Source organism: Argentina silus, assembly GCF_951799395.1.
Source record: "Argentina silus genome assembly, chromosome: 12".
In the NCBI taxonomy this organism is placed as follows: domain Eukaryota; kingdom Metazoa; phylum Chordata; class Actinopteri; order Argentiniformes; family Argentinidae; genus Argentina; species Argentina silus.
In genome coordinates, this window is record NC_139666.1 from 18769603 (window position 1) to 18792677 (window position 23075).

Here is a 23075-nt window from a genome sequence, read left to right on the forward strand (position 1 = left end):
AATTGAGTCCATCTTAACGCATGGATAATAGTTCATGTCATTTTGGAATTAATATCATTGTTTTTATAGGGTCTCTGATTTGCATAGGAATAGTTGGATTTGCTTAAGCACTAATTATACTCCAACGAACCAAGTATTACAGCGCTGTCTCGTGTGGGACGTCATCATCTAAAATAATATTGCTGCTCTAAATTATTTTGACCAGCAGGTGCCACTAGTGTACATTATATGTTTTTCCTACATGTTGTTGGCTAATCTTTTCGAGAGAGGGGACTAGACTCAGTCTGCCATGAAAAGAGAATGAGGTTTTACATCCTGTAGGTCACAGAGATCAGGAAGTGTCATTCAATAACGCACAGTTTTACTTCAGCTGCAGTTTAAAATAGAAGTCGATAACTCTATATTGAGAACATCACTTCCTACATCTATAACAGTGGAGGCTGGCGGAGGTAGAAATCGGAGGACGAGCTCATTGTAATGCATGGAATGGAATGAGGAATGGTATCAAACATACTATTCCTCATTCTGTTGCATGTATTACAATGAGCCCGTCCTCCGATTTCTACCTCTACCTCCCCTGGTCTATAATACTGTATGTCACATATGCAGCTAGAGTGGGTTTAATAGATTAACATGGTTCACACTGCACACAGGGACATGTACTAGCTTGGAGGGGCCACAGAGAAAGCACTAACAGAAGAAAAGGGCAGGGTGGGCAGCCGTGTGGTGCAGCACAATAGTACTGTTGTCTTCTTGTCAGATTCAGTGTCGCCCATTGTCACTTTCAACTCTGTGATACCTCTCCTTCTCTCACCCTCTCATTGTTTCCCACTGACTTAATACAGAGAAAATCCACAAAATGAAATAGGTGGGTCAAATCATACTTTGAAATCCATCTTTTGGAGAGTGCTGTTCATTAACATTTACATTTTTGACATTTAGCAGACGATTTTATCCAAAGCGACTTACAACAAGTACATTTGTCTAAAATAAGTGAATCATTGATACATCAGTCATCATAAGAAACAATCTATGCTAGGACCAGGTGCCCTTGGCAGTCACAATGCTAAAGAAGGAAAAAGGAGGACTTTGGAGAGAAGATGCTCTTTGTTATTGTACAAAACCCAAGTGGACGTCTGTTTCTGGAACATTCTCAAACACCTCACCTGAAAGGCTCAACTACAGCAACACCAGGACCTTCATATTGAACTTGTGCAAGGGTTCCCGAACGTTTGATATAGATCAGGGGTCTCAAACTCGCGGCCCGCGGGACGACATTTTGTGGCCCCCTACTTGACATCAAAGTTTAGTGTTAGTGCGGCCCGCGCGTTTTTCTCACACGCACCTTTTTGCCGAGTCGTTGCCCTGAGCGTTTTCTATATTTTTTTTATCACTTATGGGCTACCATAGCTCAGGCTCGTGACAACTTCCGGTGGTGTTTGTTGACAAGTTAGCCAACGCGAATTAGCGAATTTTTCCTGAAATTGTCTGTGCTCGTCGCCAACCTTTTTCTTTACGGCAGGTTTTTTTTGGAATACTTGAAACCCTTTTTTTGTGGAATACTTGATGCGGCCCAGCCTCACCCAGACTACCTCCAGCGGCCCCCAGGTAAATTGAGTTTGAGACCCCTGATATAGATGGAGACAGTTAAGAGTTATAAACACTGAATTCTAAAAACACAACTGCCTAACAAATAAACCATTGTTCTTATTGTAGGGAATAGAAAATAACATTTTAGGTAACAATACTTTGAAAGTGATGTTGAAGGAAAATGAGAGCGTGCATTGATGCCAATAGTGTACTTCACACAACTGTGTGCATCCATGTTGCCATGGCCTTACCTGTGTACAGCCTGTGTTTGTGAGTGGCTCCTCTGTGTGCGTGAACTCTTTAGCTGACTTGGTCTCAATGAAGAGATCTGGTCCGTCACGGTTTATGCTCCCCGTCTCCTCCCCTCTCCTCCCTGGCTACACTCTCTCTCTTTTTTTTCTCTGTGCCCAGTCCGACCACATGGACCCCCTGGACAGACAAAGGAACCGATACTTTTGGTAATTGTAAAATCAAATCAAAATGCGATTGGTCACGTACATTGCATACAGCCGTAAGAGATATAGTAAAATGCTTTATGAATCTAGCTCCTCGTTCAACAACAATCAACAAATCAATATAATCTAGTAATAATAAAGGAGTGACAGTAGTCGTGCAAAATGGTGCAATGTAGTAGCAGCAGTAAATGACTGTAATAATAATACAATGACAAGGGTGCCATGGATGTAGCAGCAATAATTACAGTAATAATGCAAACGTTCAATGAATGTAGTAGCAATAATTGTATTCTTCACATATTAAAAAAACATTAATATACATGTATATATACACACACAGTATATTGCCATTTGTTCATTGCAAATGTTGACACTTTACATGATGATGTGCTGTGTTTTACCTTCTGCAAGAACATCTGCCGCTCTATAAATGACGACACATGACCAAATATTATCAACATCTAGAACAGAAAAGAGCAAATCTATGAAATCTATGAGCAAATCTATGAATCGTCTCTAAATGAATAAATAAATAATACATATCTAAATAAATAAATATTTACACTCACTGAGCACTTTATTAGGAACACAAAACTAATACTGGGTAGGGCCTCCCTTTGCTTTCAAAACAGCCTTAATTCTTCGTGGCATTGATTCCACAAGATGTTGGAAACATTCCTTTGAGATTCTGGTCCATGATGACATGATTGCATTCCGCAATTTGTGAAGACTTTAGGTGCACTTTCAAGCTGTGAATCTCCCATTCTACCACATTCCAAAGATGTTCTATGTGATGAACAAGGGAATAACAGGATTGTGATGTAGCAAATCATCATATTTGCAAAAGTTATATAACATATAACATTAATGGTCATCAATAAACATAATTACACCGGTGCTATGGTCATACATACAGTATGTACAGTAGGAGATTGGCCATCTGGAGTACTGGGAGAATCTGTGGGTCCATCTCCCCCGGCATGGCAGGCCCATTGGTCGCTGGGCTTGAACACCCAAGAGGTACAGTATGGCATACATAGAGAAACATACAATTAGGTTCACAGATGAGTTCTAACAGTTAGGTTCAGATTGGTGATTCTAAGCCATAATCTTTGGAGTCATGCCCTGGACATTATTTTAAATGACTGTGGTAGATACATATCTACTGTATATGACTATTACTTTCTAATAGGACTTGCTATTATTTTTTTCTTTTGCTAAAAATCTGATACTGTGCTCCTGTGTCTGTATAACCAAACATATTTGTTATTTAGAGCAGGGACGTAGGAAGTATATTCCCCCTTTCTCCCCAGAGACATTTTTGCATATCACCTGTTAAACAAGCAATTCTGGTGACTTTTGACCAGAGAATAACATAGTGGTTAGTGCAAGTGAAAAGCGTTGAATCCAACAGCAGACACAATCAACTGTTTTTTTTATTTTTATTGCTGAGCTTTCTGTCCAGGGACCTTCGTCATAGCAATGAATTTAAACATAAAAAAGACCACAATCAAAACAAGGTTCATCAACATAAGAAAGGGAATACATTTTGAACAATGAATTATCATGATAATGGTGCCGAACCCGACCCAATCCCACCAATAGGACAGACAGGAGCGCAAACAAGCGGAATAAAAATCTGAATGAACATAGCATCTTTTATCATTTTAATTTTACAGGTATATATAGGCTAAGCCTATAAAGTAGGGAACACAATACCCATCCATAACATAGGCTAAATGTTATTAGCTCATAGAATTTGACCCAAACCCACCTGACCCGATCTCCCTATTATTTTTTATTGACATGAGCCCGCCTGATCCGCGGGTAAACCCAACCCGCGCATCACTGCTGGACACACACACACACACACACACACACACACACACACACACTCACTCATACACAGCCAAAAGTTGACCTTCTCTCTATTGTGCACTCAATGAAAATCTTGATGAGGTCGGGGACATCAACCTCATCCAGAATAAAGAACAACAAAAAGACACCTGCTGACAGGGTTTGCGGCCGCCACTTCCTACGTCCCTGATTTAGAGTGAGCACTAACATGAAGGGACTAAGGAATGCAGGAATTCAATGCATTCTTTGATAAATCCCTCAATGTACTGCAATACAATTCAGCAAATGCTCTATGACAATCTGAATCCAATTCAAATGTTGTATTAATGCACTGTATACATTGTCTAGCAAAATCTCATGAAAATCGTGCTTTTACAATCAGTGGGTCACAAGTCACGAACATGGTTGTTGTCATTTATTCCATCAACAATTTCAGTGTGTATAAGGTTCTTCAACGAATGATTTGAAACTAGGCGTTCCAACCCGATGAGAGAAAACCCTTTGGCAATGGCAAATAAAGTTTCAATAGAGCTGTTTGTCTGGAAAAAAAACACAGTATTAATGTGCTTGTGTTGATTAAAGAGTCAGTCCTCCCATCTCTCCACCCGGTTGGTGTTTTTGTGATTGTGAGATGGTTGACAACATTTTTCCCTCTCTCTCTCTCTGCTAACTCTTCCCTGGGCAGACGTAAGACAAGAGGGTGTCAATCATGTTTTTGATGATGGGGGGGGGGGGGTGGACGTCATGGGGGAGGTGGTGGGCCAGAGTCATCTCCCAGGCATCCACCAGCAGGACATCCAGGCCCTTGAACATAGCTTTGAGCACTCCATCTATCTGCAGGGAGAACCAGTCACTGTTGGAGAGCATCACCCTTTGGTCCAGAGTCTGGAGGTTGGCTGAACGGACCACCACCAGGGTCCCAGGAGCCCGGTCCTGGAGTCGCACCACGGCCCGCCGGATGTGCCGAAGTCGGCGAATGTAGATCTCTATGGGGTAGAATTTGAAATGGGCCCAGACGCTGATGACTACCACAGTGTTCGGGCCTCCGGCCAAGCCATCCAGTTCATTGGACACATAACGTAGTTCACTAGAGATGACGCGGACGAAGTGGAGAGGCGGGCCGTGGCTTCGGTACTTCAGCAGGATGTTGTGGGTGCTGTCCACCGCCATGTTGGGCCCCTGGATCGGATGACTGTGTAGGTTGAACTCCTTCAGCTCTGAGACCGACAGAGAGGGAGAAGATTAGTGGGGAGTTGGGGGTTGGAGAGGAGAGAGAGAGAAAGCACCTTAGATACGGCTGAATATGGAGAATGTCACACTCACCTGGTACAAAGGTGTTGAGGTACTCAAACCACTGTCTGGCAGTGGAATCTCCATACATGTACACCATCTTGTCCTTCAGACACTGAATAATGGCAGACGGGTCGTTAAACTGGCGCATCATGACTCCACCTAGCGCTCGCCACGATCCCTGGAAGTAATACCCAGAGGGCATGACCCTGATAGGCTCTGCCGTCACACTGCTGCTCTTCACCTCAGATTTGTCTGAAAGAAAAGAGCAAAATTTGAATGTAGCAGCTAACATTAGAGATAGACTGATAATACACGGATGGAGATTGATTTGTATTGACATTTACACACACACACACACACACACACACACACACACACACTTACCTTTAATTTCAGGCAGCACAGTAACATTGCCAGATCCTGTAGCATGAATTTGTACTTTGATGTTTACACCACTAAGAGAAATCAGAGACAATCATTTTGATATGTTATCAAAACAATATCATAGATATGAAACAAATTATATTGTATTTGATTATATTATAGTTTTTATAGAACATTGTAAATGTTTTTTAAATATGTATGTAAATCGGTGTGACATTTCATTCCACGACTGCAAAACCCTCCTACTATTACTACTGCTACAACTGCTACTACTACTACGCATGTTAATAGACAGAGGCACAAAGTATAGTACTATGTAGCCTCTGAGCATACACACAGCTGGAAGAGGAGTGCTTCTTTGTTGGTGAGCGGGACATTATAGCTTCCCCTGTCGTGGTTGATGCGTGTGTCACAGCTCAGCAGCTTTGGCTTATAGCAGTACCAGGGCTCCCCTGTGTTAAGATCTGTATAGTTGCACAATGGCTGCTGATTGGCCAGCAGACATAGGTTACAGACAGTTATCTCAGATTGACGGCCAGAGCGGAACAGACTCTTGAAGGTCACTCGGTCAGGCCCTTCCTCCCGTAAGCGCTGTAGCACAGCGACAGCCTCACTAGGGTGGACCAGCGTCACCTCTACCTGTGCAGTACCCTCCCATAGTAACGGGAAGACAGCTGAATAGGACCCGTTCCGGTGGTCCAGCACCTGCCCCGCCACGCCCGCCCCCAGCTCTGGGGAGTGCAGCCGGGCCAGCAAGAAGTCCCCGCCATAGCGCTTGGGCAACCCCTGGGAGTCGTGCATTTGGACCAGAGCCTCCAGCTGGTCGCCCACGTGCCACTCCCTCCCTCGCGCTGCTGGTAGGATAGTAAACAGGCTGTGTGCAGGGTCGCTTGTCTGGGCAATAGCGATTAGACTGGGTGGGGGCTCAGGCCAGGCTATGGACTCAAAGAGGTAGCGTTCCTCCATAGCCTCTTCAGGTGAGGGCTTCTGGCCCAGATGGGCACAGTAGCTCCGGTTGCGGTATGGGGGAGGAGAGCCCTGTGGGGTGAAGGCTGAGTGAATGCTGCTCTGGAACTGGTTTAACTGGAGTGTCGACACAGTCCTGAAATTCAGCTTCTGCTGGGGAGGAGAGGAGAGGTTACCAAGGGTGGCAATGGAAGAAGTGAATCTGTACTGGTGAAGCTCTGAGCTCTGATCAGTGAGAAGAAAATGTGGAGCAAAACAAAACCAGCTTTCAGCTATTTATAGGAAATGGGGAAGAAAGAACAGCGGCATGCCCAATCCTTTCCCGAAACCAAACTGGGGTCTCTTTCACCACTCACGTCATGCAGGAAGTCAGTTTTTGAAATCTGGTTAAGAGTATGCTATCCTCCTACCTAAATTCCACTCTTTTCTGGACCTGGGCAGTGACTAACTCGACACCAATTCCCACAAACAAACTTTTCCCCCTCACCTCCAGAGCGTGGATGTTGCGTAACAGGAAGATGAGGCCTGACAGGACCAGCACAAGGACGAAGGGGGCATATTTGGACAGGCTCTTCCGCATGGCCCCCTGCCTCTGCTGTCCAAGCTCAGGCCCTATCTCACGTTCTTCTGTCACCATGGTGATGATGTCCCCAATACCAGTCCCCCTGTAATGGACATTTAAAAACATTGTCATTAGTGAGGTGGGTTAGGGTTAGAAACATACTTCATTCATTTTTAGCAGTTAGATATTGTGCCTTCAAAAAGTATTCAGACCCCTTCACTTTTTCCACATTTTGTTGTGTTGTAGACTTCATTTAAAGTGAAATAAATTAAAAGAATTTATCATCAATCCACACACAATACACCAGAATGACAAAGCGAAAACTGTTTTTTTAGAACTTTCAGTAAATTTATTAAAATTGAAATACAGAAATACCTCATGTACATAAGTATTCAGACCCTTTGCTATGACACTCTCACAAATTAGCTGAAATGCAAAAATGTCATCAACGAATCACTCAATAAGTTGAATTGAGTCCATCTTAATGCATGGATAATAGTTCATGTCATTTTGGAATTAATATCTGTTTTTATAGGGTCTCTGATTTGCATAGGAATAGTTGGACTTGCTACCCTATAAAACCATTTGTATCATATTTGATACACGAGTTTCCGAGACCTCTATCTATATCAACATGATCAATACTTTCCTTAAAAACCCGTTGTATATAATCTGATACATGTATTCTGCCCTCTAGTGGATTATCGTTCCACTGCAGGCAGTGGAAGGTTTTCTTTTGGCCGATTTAAAATAGTCGCTGTGATTAAATCATCCACGAACTTTTGCCAGGAAAATCTTTGCTAATTTTCAAGAAGTTAATGTAAGAATAATATTTTTATTGTTACTCGTTTTTAAACATAAGTATTGTCTGTATTGAAACAATGCATAATTACTTAATAATTCATTCTTTATATTACAGTTAAATCATGTTAAAAATGTGTAGGTATATAAGGTATATTATCCCTGAACTGTCATGTCACGTGTTTGTAATGTTGTGTCTACCACAATACAAACACACACTATTTTGATGATTTAATTAATCTAATTAATGACTGAAATGCCATCTTAAAATACATTTTGGGTATTTTCACAATAACAATTCACAATTGTTGTTCACAATTTTCAAAATGTTCACAATAAAATCATAATCGCTATGCTATATTGGCCATTTTTGTTTTGTTTTGATTTGTTATGTGTGTATTTTCAGATGTCAAAAAGAATAGAGGAAGAAGAGAGAAAAAGAAAGTACATTGAAAATGTCATCAGCATGATAATTGATGGCAATTCAAGTGACATAGAGGAGTTAGGGGAAGATGATGATGAGGAATGGACTCCTCAGGCCATGCATGATGATGGAAGTTCAGATAGTACTGATGACAAAGATGAAAGTGTAGCCCAGACTAGCACAGAAGTTGAGGTCCCAACAACAACACAGGACACAATCAGGAAGGAGTCAGTGAAGGGCAAAGCAAAAAGGAAAGAATACAGATGGAGAAAAACAGAATATCAAGCTCCATCTGTCGATTTCATTGCATGTGTTGAGGAAGGCACAGAGGACAGGTGTGACTGGACACCATACATGTATTTCAAACAGTTTGTCACTGATGAAATGCTGCAGGAAACTGCAGAACAAACAAACCTGTACAGTGTACAAAAAGAGGGCATGTCAATAAACACAACTGCCAAAGAGATAGAGCAGGTTCTAGGCATGTACATGAATATGGGGTTAGTACAGATGTCCTGTGTGAGAGCCTATTGGGAGATGGAGACAAAGTTCCCTGCAGTTTGTGATGTGATGTCTCGAGGTCGATTTTTGAAATTTCTGACACTGATTCACTTTCAGGACAACCTCAGTGTGTCTGATGATGCAAAGAAAGACAAACTGTGGAAGCTCAGGCCATGGTTACAAAAACTGCGAGAACAGTTTCTCTGCATACCTCCTGAAGAATGCCATGCAGTTGATGAAATTATGGTGCCATTCAAGGGAAATCTCATCTACGTGTGTACATGCCTGCAAAACCTCACAAATGGGGTTTCAAGATGTGGGGACGTGCTGGACAAAGTGGCTTTCTTTATGACTGTGATGTTTGTCAAGGTGCAGAAAATCCAGACAGAGAAAAGTCGGAAGTTGGTGTTACAGGAGAAGTTGTGCTGAAAATGACATCAACACTTCCAGCAGGAAGAAATCACAAGGTCTTTGCGGACAACTACTTCACATCAGTTCCCCTGGTGCAACACCTAAAAGAGAGAGGAATCCACTACCTTGGCACGGTCCGGATGAACAGGGTGAAAGACTGCACCATGATGGATGAGAAAGAATTGAAGCAAAATGGAAGAGGATCAATGGACTTCAGAGTGAACCAGGACAACAACATCATTGTAAGATGGAACGACAACAAAGCAGTGAACCTGATGTCCTCTTTTGTTGGCATTGAACCTGTGGGAAATGTGAAACGCTGGGATTGCAAATCCAAAACTCACATAATGGTTCCCAGACCAGCCATTGTTGAAACATACAACAAGTTCATGGGAGGTGTTGATCTCCTTGATATGCTGTCTGCACATTACAAGTTCAGCTTCAGATCCCGAAGATGGTACATGTACATCTGGTGGCACACTGTTACAGTGGCACTCGTCAATGCGTGGAACCTCTACAGAAGAGACCAGAAGAAGCTAGAGCCCCAGATGAAACCCATGGCTCTGCGAAGGTTTCAGGCTTTTGTTGGCACTTCTCTCATAAGTGCAGGAAAGGCCAAAATCAAGTGTGGCAGACCAGTATCCTCTCTAGAAGCGACTCCCACACCACCCCGTAAAAGGCCAAGCTGCAGTGTGCCTCTTGATATGAGAAGGGATGACATTGATCATTTTCCAACATGGGAAACCCGACAGAGATGCAAGCACTGCACCGGCAATCACTTCTCACATGTCTACTGTGAGAAGTGTAAGGTGCATCTTTGCCTGAACAAGGACAGAAACTGTTTTCGTGCCTACCACAAAGTGAAATAAAAAGGCCTTAAAAAGTTTTATGTAAAAAAAAAACTAAAAAGAAAACTGCCTGAAATGTTCTATATTTTCTAAATGTTATGGGCAAAATTTGTTTTTGTATCTAAAATTAACATTGTTGTGAGCAAAAAATTGCCAAAAAACCCAATGTATCAAATGTGATACAAAAAAAATATCGTAAACAAAATGAAATGGCAAACGTTTTTTGGGGGATTTTGTTAAAAGGTTTAATAAACATCTCAGTTCCAAGAAATTAGAATTTTCTGGCTATTTTTTGATTGGTTGGGCTTTACAGGGTTAAGCACTAACTATACTCCAACGAACCAAGTATTACAGCGCTGTCTCGTGTGGGACGTCATCATCTAAAATAATATTGCTGCTCTAAATTATTTTGACCAGCAGGTGCCACTAGTGTACATTATATGTTTTTCCTACATGTTGTTGGCTAATCTTTTCGAGAGAGGGGACTAGACTCAGTCTGCCATGAAAAGAGAATGAGGTTTTACATTCTGTATGTCACAGAGATCAGGAAGTGTCATTCAATAACGCACAGTTTTACTTCAGCTGCAGTTTAAAATAGAAGTCGATAACTCTATATTGAGAACATCACTTCCTACATCTATAACAGTGGAGGCTGGCGGAGGTAGAAATCGGAGGACGGGCTCATTGTAATGCATGGAATGGAATGAGGAATGGTATCAAACATACTATTCCTCATTCTGTTGCATGTATTACAATGAGCCCGTCCTCCGATTTCTACCTCTACCTCCCCTGGTCTATAATACTGTATGTCACATATGCAGCTAGAGTGGGTTTAATAGATTAACATGGTTCACACTGCACACAGGGACGTGTACTAGCTTGGAGGGGCCACAGAGAAAGCAGAAGAAAAGGGCAGGGTGGGCAGCCGTGTGGTGCAGCAGAATAGTACTGTTGTCTTCTTGTCAGATTCAATGTCGCCCATTGTCACTTTAAACTCTGTGATACCTCTCCTTCTCTCACCCTCTCATTGTTTCAGACTGACTTAATACAGAGAAAAATGAAATAGGTGGGACAAATCATACTTTGAAATCTATCTTTTGGAGAGTGTTATTCATTTACATTACATTTACATTTTTGACATTTAGTAGACGCTTTTATCCAAAGCGACTTACAACAAGTACATTTGTCTAAAGTAAGTGAATCATCTATACATCAGTCATCATAAGAAACAATCTATGCTACGACCAGGTGCCCTTGGCAGTCACAATGCTAGAAGAAGGAAGGATGTTTTCTTATTTATTTTTTTATTTTTATTGTTAACAGTAGAGAAACTGCACAGAGGGGTAGTGGGGGGTGAAGAGGTCTTTAGGAGGGACAGTCAAAATGTAGCCTGAAAAGATGGGTCTTCAGTCTACGGCGGAAGATAGGTAGTGACTGTTCACCTGAAGTCTCATGGATTATGCTTTTTCAGCATCCCACTCTTTCAAAGAATACCAACTTTGTTATTGTACAAAACCCAAGTGGACGTCTGTTTCTAGAACACTCTGAAACACCTCACCTGAAAGGCTCAACGACAGCAACACCAGGACCTTCATATTGAACTAGTGCAAGGGTTCCCGAACGTTTGATATAGATGGAGACAGTTAAGAGTTATAAACACTGAATTCTAAAGACACAACTGCCTAACAAATAAACCATTGTTCTTATTGTAGAGAATAGAAAATAACATTTTGGGTAACAATACTTTGAAAGTGATGTTGAAGGAAAATGAGAGCGTGCATTGATGCCAATAGTGTACTTCACACAACTGTGTGCATCCATGTTGCCATGGCCTTACCTGTGTACAGCCTGTGTTTGTGAGTGGCTCCTCTGTGTGCGTGAACTCTTTAGCTGACTTGGTCTCAATGAAGAGATCTGGTCCGTCACGGTTTATGCTCCCCGTCTCCTCCCCTCTCCTCCCTGGCTACACTCTCTCTCTTTTTTTTCTCTGTGCCCAGTCCGACCACATGGACCCCCTGGACAGACAAAGGAACCGATACTTTTGGTAATTGTAAAATCAAATCAAAATGCGATTGGTCACGTACATTGCATACAGCCGTAAGAGATATAGTAAAATGCTTTATGAATCTAGCTCCTCGTTCAACAACAATCAACAAATCAATATAATCTAGTAATAATAAAGGAGTGACAGTAGTCGTGCAAAATGGTGCAATGTAGTAGCAGCAGTAAATGACTGTAATAATAATACAATGACAAGGGTGCCATGGATGTAGCAGCAATAATTACAGTAATAATGCAAACGTTCAATGAATGTAGTAGCAATAATTGTATTCTTCACATATTAAAAAAACATTAATATACATGTATATATACACACACAGTATATTGCCATTTGTTCATTGCAAATGTTGACACTTTACATGATGATGTGCTGTGTTTTACCTTCTGCAAGAACATCTGCCGCTCTATAAATGACGACACATGACCAAATATTATCAACATCTAGAACAGAAAAGAGCAAATCTATGAAATCTATGAGCAAATCTATGAATCGTCTCTAAATGAATAAATAAATAATACATATCTAAATAAATAAATATTTACACTCACTGAGCACTTTATTAGGAACACAAAACTAATACTGGGTAGGGCCTCCCTTTGCTTTCAAAACAGCCTTAATTCTTCGTGGCATTGATTCCACAAGATGTTGGAAACATTCCTTTGAGATTCTGGTCCATGATGACATGATTGCATTCCGCAATTTGTGAAGACTTTAGGTGCACTTTCAAGCTGTGAATCTCCCATTCTACCACATTCCAAAGATGTTCTATGTGATGAACAAGGGAATAACAGGATTGTGATGTAGCAAATCATCATATTTGCAAAAGTTATATAACATATAACATTAATGGTCATCAATAAACATAATTACACCGGTGCTATGGTCATACATACAGTATGTACAGTAGGAGATTGGCCATCTGGAGTACTGGGAGAATCTGTGGGTCCATCTCCCCCGGCATGGCAGGCCCATTGGTCGCTGGGCTTGAACACCCAAGAGGTACAGTATGGCATACATAGAGAAACATACAATTAGGTTCACAGATGAGTTCTAACAGTTAGGTTCAGATTGGTGATTCTAAGCCATAATCTTTGGAGTCATGCCCTGGACATTATTTTAAATGACTGTGGTAGATACATATCTACTGTATATGACTATTACTTTCTAATAGGACTTGCTATTATTTTTTTCTTTTGCTAAAAATCTGATACTGTGCTCCTGTGTCTGTATAACCAAACATATTTGTTATTTAGAGCAGGGACGTAGGAAGTATATTCCCCCTTTCTCCCCAGAGACATTTTTGCATATCACCTGTTAAACAAGCAATTCTGGTGACTTTTGACCAGAGAATAACATAGTGGTTAGTGCAAGTGAAAAGCGTTGAATCCAACAGCAGACACAATCAACTGTTTTTTTTATTTTTATTGCTGAGCTTTCTGTCCAGGGACCTTCGTCATAGCAATGAATTTAAACATAAAAAAGACCACAATCAAAACAAGGTTCATCAACATAAGAAAGGGAATACATTTTGAACAATGAATTATCATGATAATGGTGCCGAACCCGACCCAATCCCACCAATAGGACAGACAGGAGCGCAAACAAGCGGAATAAAAATCTGAATGAACATAGCATCTTTTATCATTTTAATTTTACAGGTATATATAGGCTAAGCCTATAAAGTAGGGAACACAATACCCATCCATAACATAGGCTAAATGTTATTAGCTCATAGAATTTGACCCAAACCCACCTGACCCGATCTCCCTATTATTTTTTATTGACATGAGCCCGCCTGATCCGCGGGTAAACCCAACCCGCGCATCACTGCTGGACACACACACACACACACACACACACACACACACACACACACACACACTCACTCATACACAGCCAAAAGTTGACCTTCTCTCTATTGTGCACTCAATGAAAATCTTGATGAGGTCGGGGACATCAACCTCATCCAGAATAAAGAACAACAAAAAGACACCTGCTGACAGGGTTTGCGGCCGCCACTTCCTACGTCCCTGATTTAGAGTGAGCACTAACATGAAGGGACTAAGGAATGCAGGAATTCAATGCATTCTTTGATAAATCCCTCAATGTACTGCAATACAATTCAGCAAATGCTCTATGACAATCTGAATCCAATTCAAATGTTGTATTAATGCACTGTATACATTGTCTAGCAAAATCTCATGAAAATCGTGCTTTTACAATCAGTGGGTCACAAGTCACGAACATGGTTGTTGTCATTTATTCCATCAACAATTTCAGTGTGTATAAGGTTCTTCAACGAATGATTTGAAACTAGGCGTTCCAACCCGATGAGAGAAAACCCTTTGGCAATGGCAAATAAAGTTTCAATAGAGCTGTTTGTCTGGAAAAAAAACACAGTATTAATGTGCTTGTGTTGATTAAAGAGTCAGTCCTCCCATCTCTCCACCCGGTTGGTGTTTTTGTGATTGTGAGATGGTTGACAACATTTTTCCCTCTCTCTCTCTCTGCTAACTCTTCCCTGGGCAGACGTAAGACAAGAGGGTGTCAATCATGTTTTTGATGATGGGGGGGGGGGGGTGGACGTCATGGGGGAGGTGGTGGGCCAGAGTCATCTCCCAGGCATCCACCAGCAGGACATCCAGGCCCTTGAACATAGCTTTGAGCACTCCATCTATCTGCAGGGAGAACCAGTCACTGTTGGAGAGCATCACCCTTTGGTCCAGAGTCTGGAGGTTGGCTGAACGGACCACCACCAGGGTCCCAGGAGCCCGGTCCTGGAGTCGCACCACGGCCCGCCGGATGTGCCGAAGTCGGCGAATGTAGATCTCTATGGGGTAGAATTTGAAATGGGCCCAGACGCTGATGACTACCACAGTGTTCGGGCCTCCGGCCAAGCCATCCAGTTCATTGGACACATAACGTAGTTCACTAGAGATGACGCGGACGAAGTGGAGAGGCGGGCCGTGGCTTCGGTACTTCAGCAGGATGTTGTGGGTGCTGTCCACCGCCATGTTGGGCCCCTGGATCGGATGACTGTGTAGGTTGAACTCCTTCAGCTCTGAGACCGACAGAGAGGGAGAAGATTAGTGGGGAGTTGGGGGTTGGAGAGGAGAGAGAGAGAAAGCACCTTAGATACGGCTGAATATGGAGAATGTCACACTCACCTGGTACAAAGGTGTTGAGGTACTCAAACCACTGTCTGGCAGTGGAATCTCCATACATGTACACCATCTTGTCCTTCAGACACTGAATAATGGCAGACGGGTCGTTAAACTGGCGCATCATGACTCCACCTAGCGCTCGCCACGATCCCTGGAAGTAATACCCAGAGGGCATGACCCTGATAGGCTCTGCCGTCACACTGCTGCTCTTCACCTCAGATTTGTCTGAAAGAAAAGAGCAAAATTTGAATGTAGCAGCTAACATTAGAGATAGACTGATAATACACGGATGGAGATTGATTTGTATTGACATTTACACACACACACACACACACACACACACACACACACACTTACCTTTAATTTCAGGCAGCACAGTAACATTGCCAGATCCTGTAGCATGAATTTGTACTTTGATGTTTACACCACTAAGAGAAATCAGAGACAATCATTTTGATATGTTATCAAAACAATATCATAGATATGAAACAAATTATATTGTATTTGATTATATTATAGTTTTTATAGAACATTGTAAATGTTTTTTAAATATGTATGTAAATCGGTGTGACATTTCATTCCACGACTGCAAAACCCTCCTACTATTACTACTGCTACAACTGCTACTACTACTACGCATGTTAATAGACAGAGGCACAAAGTATAGTACTATGTAGCCTCTGAGCATACACACAGCTGGAAGAGGAGTGCTTCTTTGTTGGTGAGCGGGACATTATAGCTTCCCCTGTCGTGGTTGATGCGTGTGTCACAGCTCAGCAGCTTTGGCTTATAGCAGTACCAGGGCTCCCCTGTGTTAAGATCTGTATAGTTGCACAATGGCTGCTGATTGGCCAGCAGACATAGGTTACAGACAGTTATCTCAGATTGACGGCCAGAGCGGAACAGACTCTTGAAGGTCACTCGGTCAGGCCCTTCCTCCCGTAAGCGCTGTAGCACAGCGACAGCCTCACTAGGGTGGACCAGCGTCACCTCTACCTGTGCAGTACCCTCCCATAGTAACGGGAAGACAGCTGAATAGGACCCGTTCCGGTGGTCCAGCACCTGCCCCGCCACGCCCGCCCCCAGCTCTGGGGAGTGCAGCCGGGCCAGCAAGAAGTCCCCGCCATAGCGCTTGGGCAACCCCTGGGAGTCGTGCATTTGGACCAGAGCCTCCAGCTGGTCGCCCACGTGCCACTCCCTCCCTCGCGCTGCTGGTAGGATAGTAAACAGGCTGTGTGCAGGGTCGCTTGTCTGGGCAATAGCGATTAGACTGGGTGGGGGCTCAGGCCAGGCTATGGACTCAAAGAGGTAGCGTTCCTCCATAGCCTCTTCAGGTGAGGGCTTCTGGCCCAGATGGGCACAGTAGCTCCGGTTGCGGTATGGGGGAGGAGAGCCCTGTGGGGTGAAGGCTGAGTGAATGCTGCTCTGGAACTGGTTTAACTGGAGTGTCGACACAGTCCTGAAATTCAGCTTCTGCTGGGGAGGAGAGGAGAGGTTACCAAGGGTGGCAATGGAAGAAGTGAATCTGTACTGGTGAAGCTCTGAGCTCTGATCAGTGAGAAGAAAATGTGGAGCAAAACAAAACCAGCTTTCAGCTATTTATAGGAAATGGGGAAGAAAGAACAGCGGCATGCCCAATCCTTTCCCGAAACCAAACTGGGGTCTCTTTCACCACTCACGTCATGCAGGAAGTCAGTTTTTGAAATCTGGTTAAGAGTATGCTATCCTCCTACCTAAATTCCACTCTTTTCTGGACCTGGGCAGTGACTAACTCGACACCAATTCCCACAAACAAACTTTTCCCCCTCACCTCCAGAGCATGGATGTTGCGTAACAGGAAGATGAGGCCTGACAGGACCAGCACAAGGACGAAGGGGGCATATTTGGACAGGCTCTTCCGCATGGTCCCCCGCCTCTGCTGTCCAAGCTCAGGCCCTATCTCACGTTCTTCTGTCACCATGGTGATGATGTCCCCAATACCAGTCCCCCTGTAATGGACATTTAAAAACATTGTCATTAGTGAGGTGGGTTAGGGTTAGAAACATACTTCATTCATTTTTAGCAGTTAGATATTGTGCCTTCAAAAAGTATTCAGACCCCTTCACTTTTTCCACATTTTGTTGTGTTGTAGACTTCATTTAAAGTGAAATAAATTAAAAGAATTTATCATCAATCCACACACAATACACCAGAATGACAAAGCGAAAACAGTTTTTTTAGAACTTTCAGTAAATTTATTAAAATTGAAATACAGAAATACCTCATGTACATAAGTATTCAGACCCTTTGCTATGACACTCTCACAAATTAGCTGAAATGCAAAAATGTCATCAACAAATCACTCAATAAGTTGAATTGAGTCCATCTTAATGCATGGATAATAGTTCATGTCATTTTGGAATTAATATCTGTTTTTATAGGGTCTCTGATTTGCATAGGAATAGTTGGACTTGCTACCCTATAAAACCATTTGTATCATATTTGATACACGAGTTTCCGAGACCTCTATCTATATCAACATGATCAATACTTTCCTTAAAAACCCGTTGTATATAATCTGATACATGTATTCTGCCCTCTAGTGGATTATCGTTCCACTGCAGGCAGTGGAAGGTTTTTTTTTGGCCGATTTAAAATAGTCGCTGTGATTAAATCATCCACGAACTTTTGCCAGGAAAATCTTTGCTAATTTTCAAGAAGTTAATGTAAGAATAATATTTTTATTGTTACTCGTTTTTAAACATAAGTATTGTCTGTATTGAAACAATGCATAATTACTTAATAATTCATTCTTTATATTACAGTTAAATCATGTTAAAAATGTGTAGGTATATAAGGTATATTATCCCTGAACTGTCATGTCACGTGTTTGTAATGTTGTGTCTACCACAATACAAACACACACTATTTTGATGATTTAATTAATCTAATTAATGACTGAAATGCCATCTTAAAATACATTTTGGGTATTTTCACAATAACAATTCACAATTGTTGTTCACAATTTTCAAAATGTTCACAATAAAATCATAATCGCTATGCTATATTGGCCATTTTTGTTTTGTTTTGATTTGTTATGTGTGTATTTTCAGATGTCAAAAAGAATAGAGGAAGAAGAGAGAAAAAGAAAGTACATTGAAAATGTCATCAGCATGATAATTGATGGCAATTCAAGTGACATAGAGGAGTTAGGGGAAGATGATGATGAGGAATGGACTCCTCAGGCCATGCATGATGATGGAAGTTCAGATAGTACTGATGACAAAGATGAAAGTGTAGCCCAGACTAGCACAGAAGTTGAGGTCCCAACAACAACACAGGACACAATCAGGAAGGAGTCAGTGAAGGGCAAAGCAAAAAGGAAAGAATACAGATGGAGAAAAACAGAATATCAAGCTCCATCTGTCGATTTCATTGCATGTGTTGAGGAAGGCACAGAGGACAGGTGTGACTGGACACCATACATGTATTTCAAACAGTTTGTCACTGATGAAATGCTGCAGGAAACTGCAGAACAAACAAACCTGTACAGTGTACAAAAAGAGGGCATGTCAATAAACACAACTGCCAAAGAGATAGAGCAGGTTCTAGGCATGTACATGAATATGGGGTTAGTACAGATGTCCTGTGTGAGAGCCTATTGGGAGATGGAGACAAAGTTCCCTGCAGTTTGTGATGTGATGTCTCGAGGTCGATTTTTGAAATTTCTGACACTGATTCACTTTCAGGACAACCTCAGTGTGTCTGATGATGCAAAGAAAGACAAACTGTGGAAGCTCAGGCCATGGTTACAAAAACTGCGAGAACAGTTTCTCTGCATACCTCCTGAAGAATGCCATGCAGTTGATGAAATTATGGTGCCATTCAAGGGAAATCTCATCTACGTGTGTACATGCCTGCAAAACCTCACAAATGGGGTTTCAAGATGTGGGGACGTGCTGGACAAAGTGGCTTTCTTTATGACTGTGATGTTTGTCAAGGTGCAGAAAATCCAGACAGAGAAAAGTCGGAAGTTGGTGTTACAGGAGAAGTTGTGCTGAAAATGACATCAACACTTCCAGCAGGAAGAAATCACAAGGTCTTTGCGGACAACTACTTCACATCAGTTCCCCTGGTGCAACACCTAAAAGAGAGAGGAATCCACTACCTTGGCACGGTCCGGATGAACAGGGTGAAAGACTGCACCATGATGGATGAGAAAGAATTGAAGCAAAATGGAAGAGGATCAATGGACTTCAGAGTGAACCAGGACAACAACATCATTGTAAGATGGAACGACAACAAAGCAGTGAACCTGATGTCCTCTTTTGTTGGCATTGAACCTGTGGGAAATGTGAAACGCTGGGATTGCAAATCCAAAACTCACATAATGGTTCCCAGACCAGCCATTGTTGAAACATACAACAAGTTCATGGGAGGTGTTGATCTCCTTGATATGCTGTCTGCACATTACAAGTTCAGCTTCAGATCCCGAAGATGGTACATGTACATCTGGTGGCACACTGTTACAGTGGCACTCGTCAATGCGTGGAACCTCTACAGAAGAGACCAGAAGAAGCTAGAGCCCCAGATGAAACCCATGGCTCTGCGAAGGTTTCAGGCTTTTGTTGGCACTTCTCTCATAAGTGCAGGAAAGGCCAAAATCAAGTGTGGCAGACCAGTATCCTCTCTAGAAGCGACTCCAACACCACCCCGTAAAAGGCCAAGCTGCAGTGTGCCTCTTGATATGAGAAGGGATGACATTGATCATTTTCCAACATGGGAAACCCGACAGAGATGCAAGCACTGCACCGGCAATCACTTCTCACATGTCTACTGTGAGAAGTGTAAGGTGCATCTTTGCCTGAACAAGGACAGAAACTGTTTTCGTGCCTACCACAAAGTGAAATAAAAAGGCCTTAAAAAGATGTAAAAAAAAAAAAAAAAAAAAAACTGCCTGAAATGTTCTATATTTTCTAAATGTTATGGGCAAAATTTGTTTTTGTATCTAAAATTAACATTGTTGTGAGCAAAAAATTGCCAAAAAACCCAATGTATCAAATGTGATACAAAAAAAATATCGTAAACAAAATGAAATGGCAAACGTTTTTTGGGGGATTTTGTTAAAAGGTTTAATAAACATCTCAGTTCCAAGAAATTAGAATTTTCTGGCTATTTTTTGATTGGTTGGGCTTTACAGGGTTAAGCACTAACTATACTCCAACGAACCAAGTATTACAGCGCTGTCTCGTGTGGGACGTCATCATCTAAAATAATATTGCTGCTCTAAATTATTTTGACCAGCAGGTGCCACTAGTGTACATTATATGTTTTTCCTACATGTTGTTGGCTAATCTTTTCGAGAGAGGGGACTAGACTCAGTCTGCCATGAAAAGAGAATGAGGTTTTACATTCTGTATGTCACAGAGATCAGGAAGTGTCATTCAATAACGCACAGTTTTACTTCAGCTGCAGTTTAAAATAGAAGTCGATAACTCTATATTGAGAACATCACTTCCTACATCTATAACAGTGGAGGCTGGCGGAGGTAGAAATCGGAGGACGGGCTCATTGTAATGCATGGAATGGAATGAGGAATGGTATCAAACATACTATTCCTCATTCTGTTGCATGTATTACAATGAGCCCGTCCTCCGATTTCTACCTCTACCTCCCCTGGTCTATAATACTGTATGTCACATATGCAGCTAGAGTGGGTTTAATAGATTAACATGGTTCACACTGCACACAGGGACGTGTACTAGCTTGGAGGGGCCACAGAGAAAGCAGAAGAAAAGGGCAGGGTGGGCAGCCGTGTGGTGCAGCAGAATAGTACTGTTGTCTTCTTGTCAGATTCAATGTCGCCCATTGTCACTTTAAACTCTGTGATACCTCTCCTTCTCTCACCCTCTCATTGTTTCAGACTGACTTAATACAGAGAAAAATGAAATAGGTGGGACAAATCATACTTTGAAATCTATCTTTTGGAGAGTGTTATTCATTTACATTACATTTACATTTTTGACATTTAGTAGACGCTTTTATCCAAAGCGACTTACAACAAGTACATTTGTCTAAAGTAAGTGAATCATCTATACATCAGTCATCATAAGAAACAATCTATGCTACGACCAGGTGCCCTTGGCAGTCACAATGCTAGAAGAAGGAAGGATGTTTTCTTATTTATTTTTTTATTTTTATTGTTAACAGTAGAGAAACTGCACAGAGGGGTAGTGGGGGGTGAAGAGGTCTTTAGGAGGGACAGTCAAAATGTAGCCTGAAAAGATGGGTCTTCAGTCTACGGCGGAAGATAGGTAGTGACTGTTCACCTGAAGTCTCATGGATTATGCTTTTTCAGCATCCCACTCTTTCAAAGAATACCAACTTTGTTATTGTACAAAACCCAAGTGGACGTCTGTTTCTAGAACACTCTGAAACACCTCACCTGAAAGGCTCAACGACAGCAACACCAGGACCTTCATATTGAACTAGTGCAAGGGTTCCCGAACGTTTGATATAGATGGAGACAGTTAAGAGTTATAAACACTGAATTCTAAAGACACAACTGCCTAACAAATAAACCATTGTTCTTATTGTAGAGAATAGAAAATAACATTTTGGGTAACAATACTTTGAAAGTGATGTTGAAGGAAAATGAGAGCGTGCATTGATGCCAATAGTGTTTCCCCTTCTGTGTGTCAAACCTTTCAATAATATTGGAACATCCATTTTTTGACATTTAAATGAATGATCTATAGCCTTTGATCCTTGAAGAATATAACTAATAAATGCTTCATGAATGAGAGATAAATGCCTTTGCGGATACTAATGTACCTGCTAGTGTGCTGTAGCTGGAGTACCTGTCTATAGCGTACTTCACACACCTGTGTGCATCCATGTTGCCATGGCCTTACCTGTGTACAGCCTGTGTTTGTGAGTGGCTCCTCTGTGTGCGTTGTGATCGCTGTCTCTCTGTGTGTGAACTCTTTAGCTGACTTGGTCTCATTGAAGAGATCTGGTCCGTCACTTTTAAGCTCCTCCCCTCCTCCCCTTTTTTTCACAAAGGTTAAAGACATGACACATGACTTGTCAATGATGATCTTGTGTTTCCAACAGCCCTGTGTTTTTCAGATAGATAGATAGATAGAAACTTTATTTATCCCAGGGGGAAATTCAGGTTCCAAGTAGCGTACAGACATAGGGGTATCACACACAGCATACACATACAACATACAACATTAGCAGTATTGTATACAGGCGAGGTGCAGTTGTAAATGTCTTTGCAGTTAGGTGAGGTGCAAAAAGGTAAGGCAGACAATTATAGTGCAATTATAGCATTAACATAGCTACATAAATATGGACTATTTTTAAAGTGCATTTAGTCCAGGCTGGTGGAGGGAGGTAGGGGCTGTGTATGAGGCCTAGCATAGCCAGTAAACATTGTAGTTAATGAGGTGAAACAGTGACATGATACATGATAGTGATGTGATGCGGTGGTGGGGTGGCTCTTTGTCCCTGGGCGCTCCAGTAGACAGTGGCTGATGGCTGGTGATTGAGGTCGGTGACGCCTTTGATGATGGGGGGTGTTGGGAGATGGGGGGCTGTGTGAGATGGGGGAGAGGTGTAGAATGGCCCTGCACGCCGACAGAGACAGCTCCTGGAGAGGGGGTGGGGTAGGCCACCGCAGCTGGGTGGTCGAATCTGTTGTAGAACTGGTTCAGTTCATTGGCCCGGTCTTGACCTCCCTCAACGCAGCTACTGCTCTTCCTCATGCCCGT

At 42.1% G+C, this 23075-nt stretch overlaps 2 protein-coding genes across 2 annotated transcripts; both read right to left on the minus strand.

Annotated features, from left to right (window-relative positions):
- Positions 1-3169: 3169 nt before the first annotated feature.
- LOC310813039 (NXPE family member 3-like) lies at positions 3170-11964 on the minus strand. Its single transcript, XM_083681854.1, has 6 exons — positions 11930-11964; positions 7033-7210; positions 5917-6695; positions 5580-5650; positions 5226-5447; positions 3170-5119 (listed from the first exon to the last, which is right to left on the minus strand). Exons 2-6 carry the CDS (start codon positions 7180-7182, stop codon positions 4569-4571), a joined length of 1773 nt encoding a protein of 590 aa, XP_083537980.1. The 5' UTR covers positions 7183-7210; positions 11930-11964; the 3' UTR covers positions 3170-4568.
- Positions 11965-13254: 1290 nt separating this feature from the next.
- On the minus strand, positions 13255-22335 carry LOC310813036 (NXPE family member 3-like). Its single transcript, XM_083681850.1, has 6 exons — positions 22212-22335; positions 17129-17306; positions 16013-16791; positions 15676-15746; positions 15322-15543; positions 13255-15215 (listed from the first exon to the last, which is right to left on the minus strand). Exons 1-6 carry the CDS (start codon positions 22301-22303, stop codon positions 14665-14667), a joined length of 1893 nt encoding a protein of 630 aa, XP_083537976.1. The 5' UTR covers positions 22304-22335; the 3' UTR covers positions 13255-14664.
- Between the last annotated feature and the right edge of the window lie 740 nt (positions 22336-23075).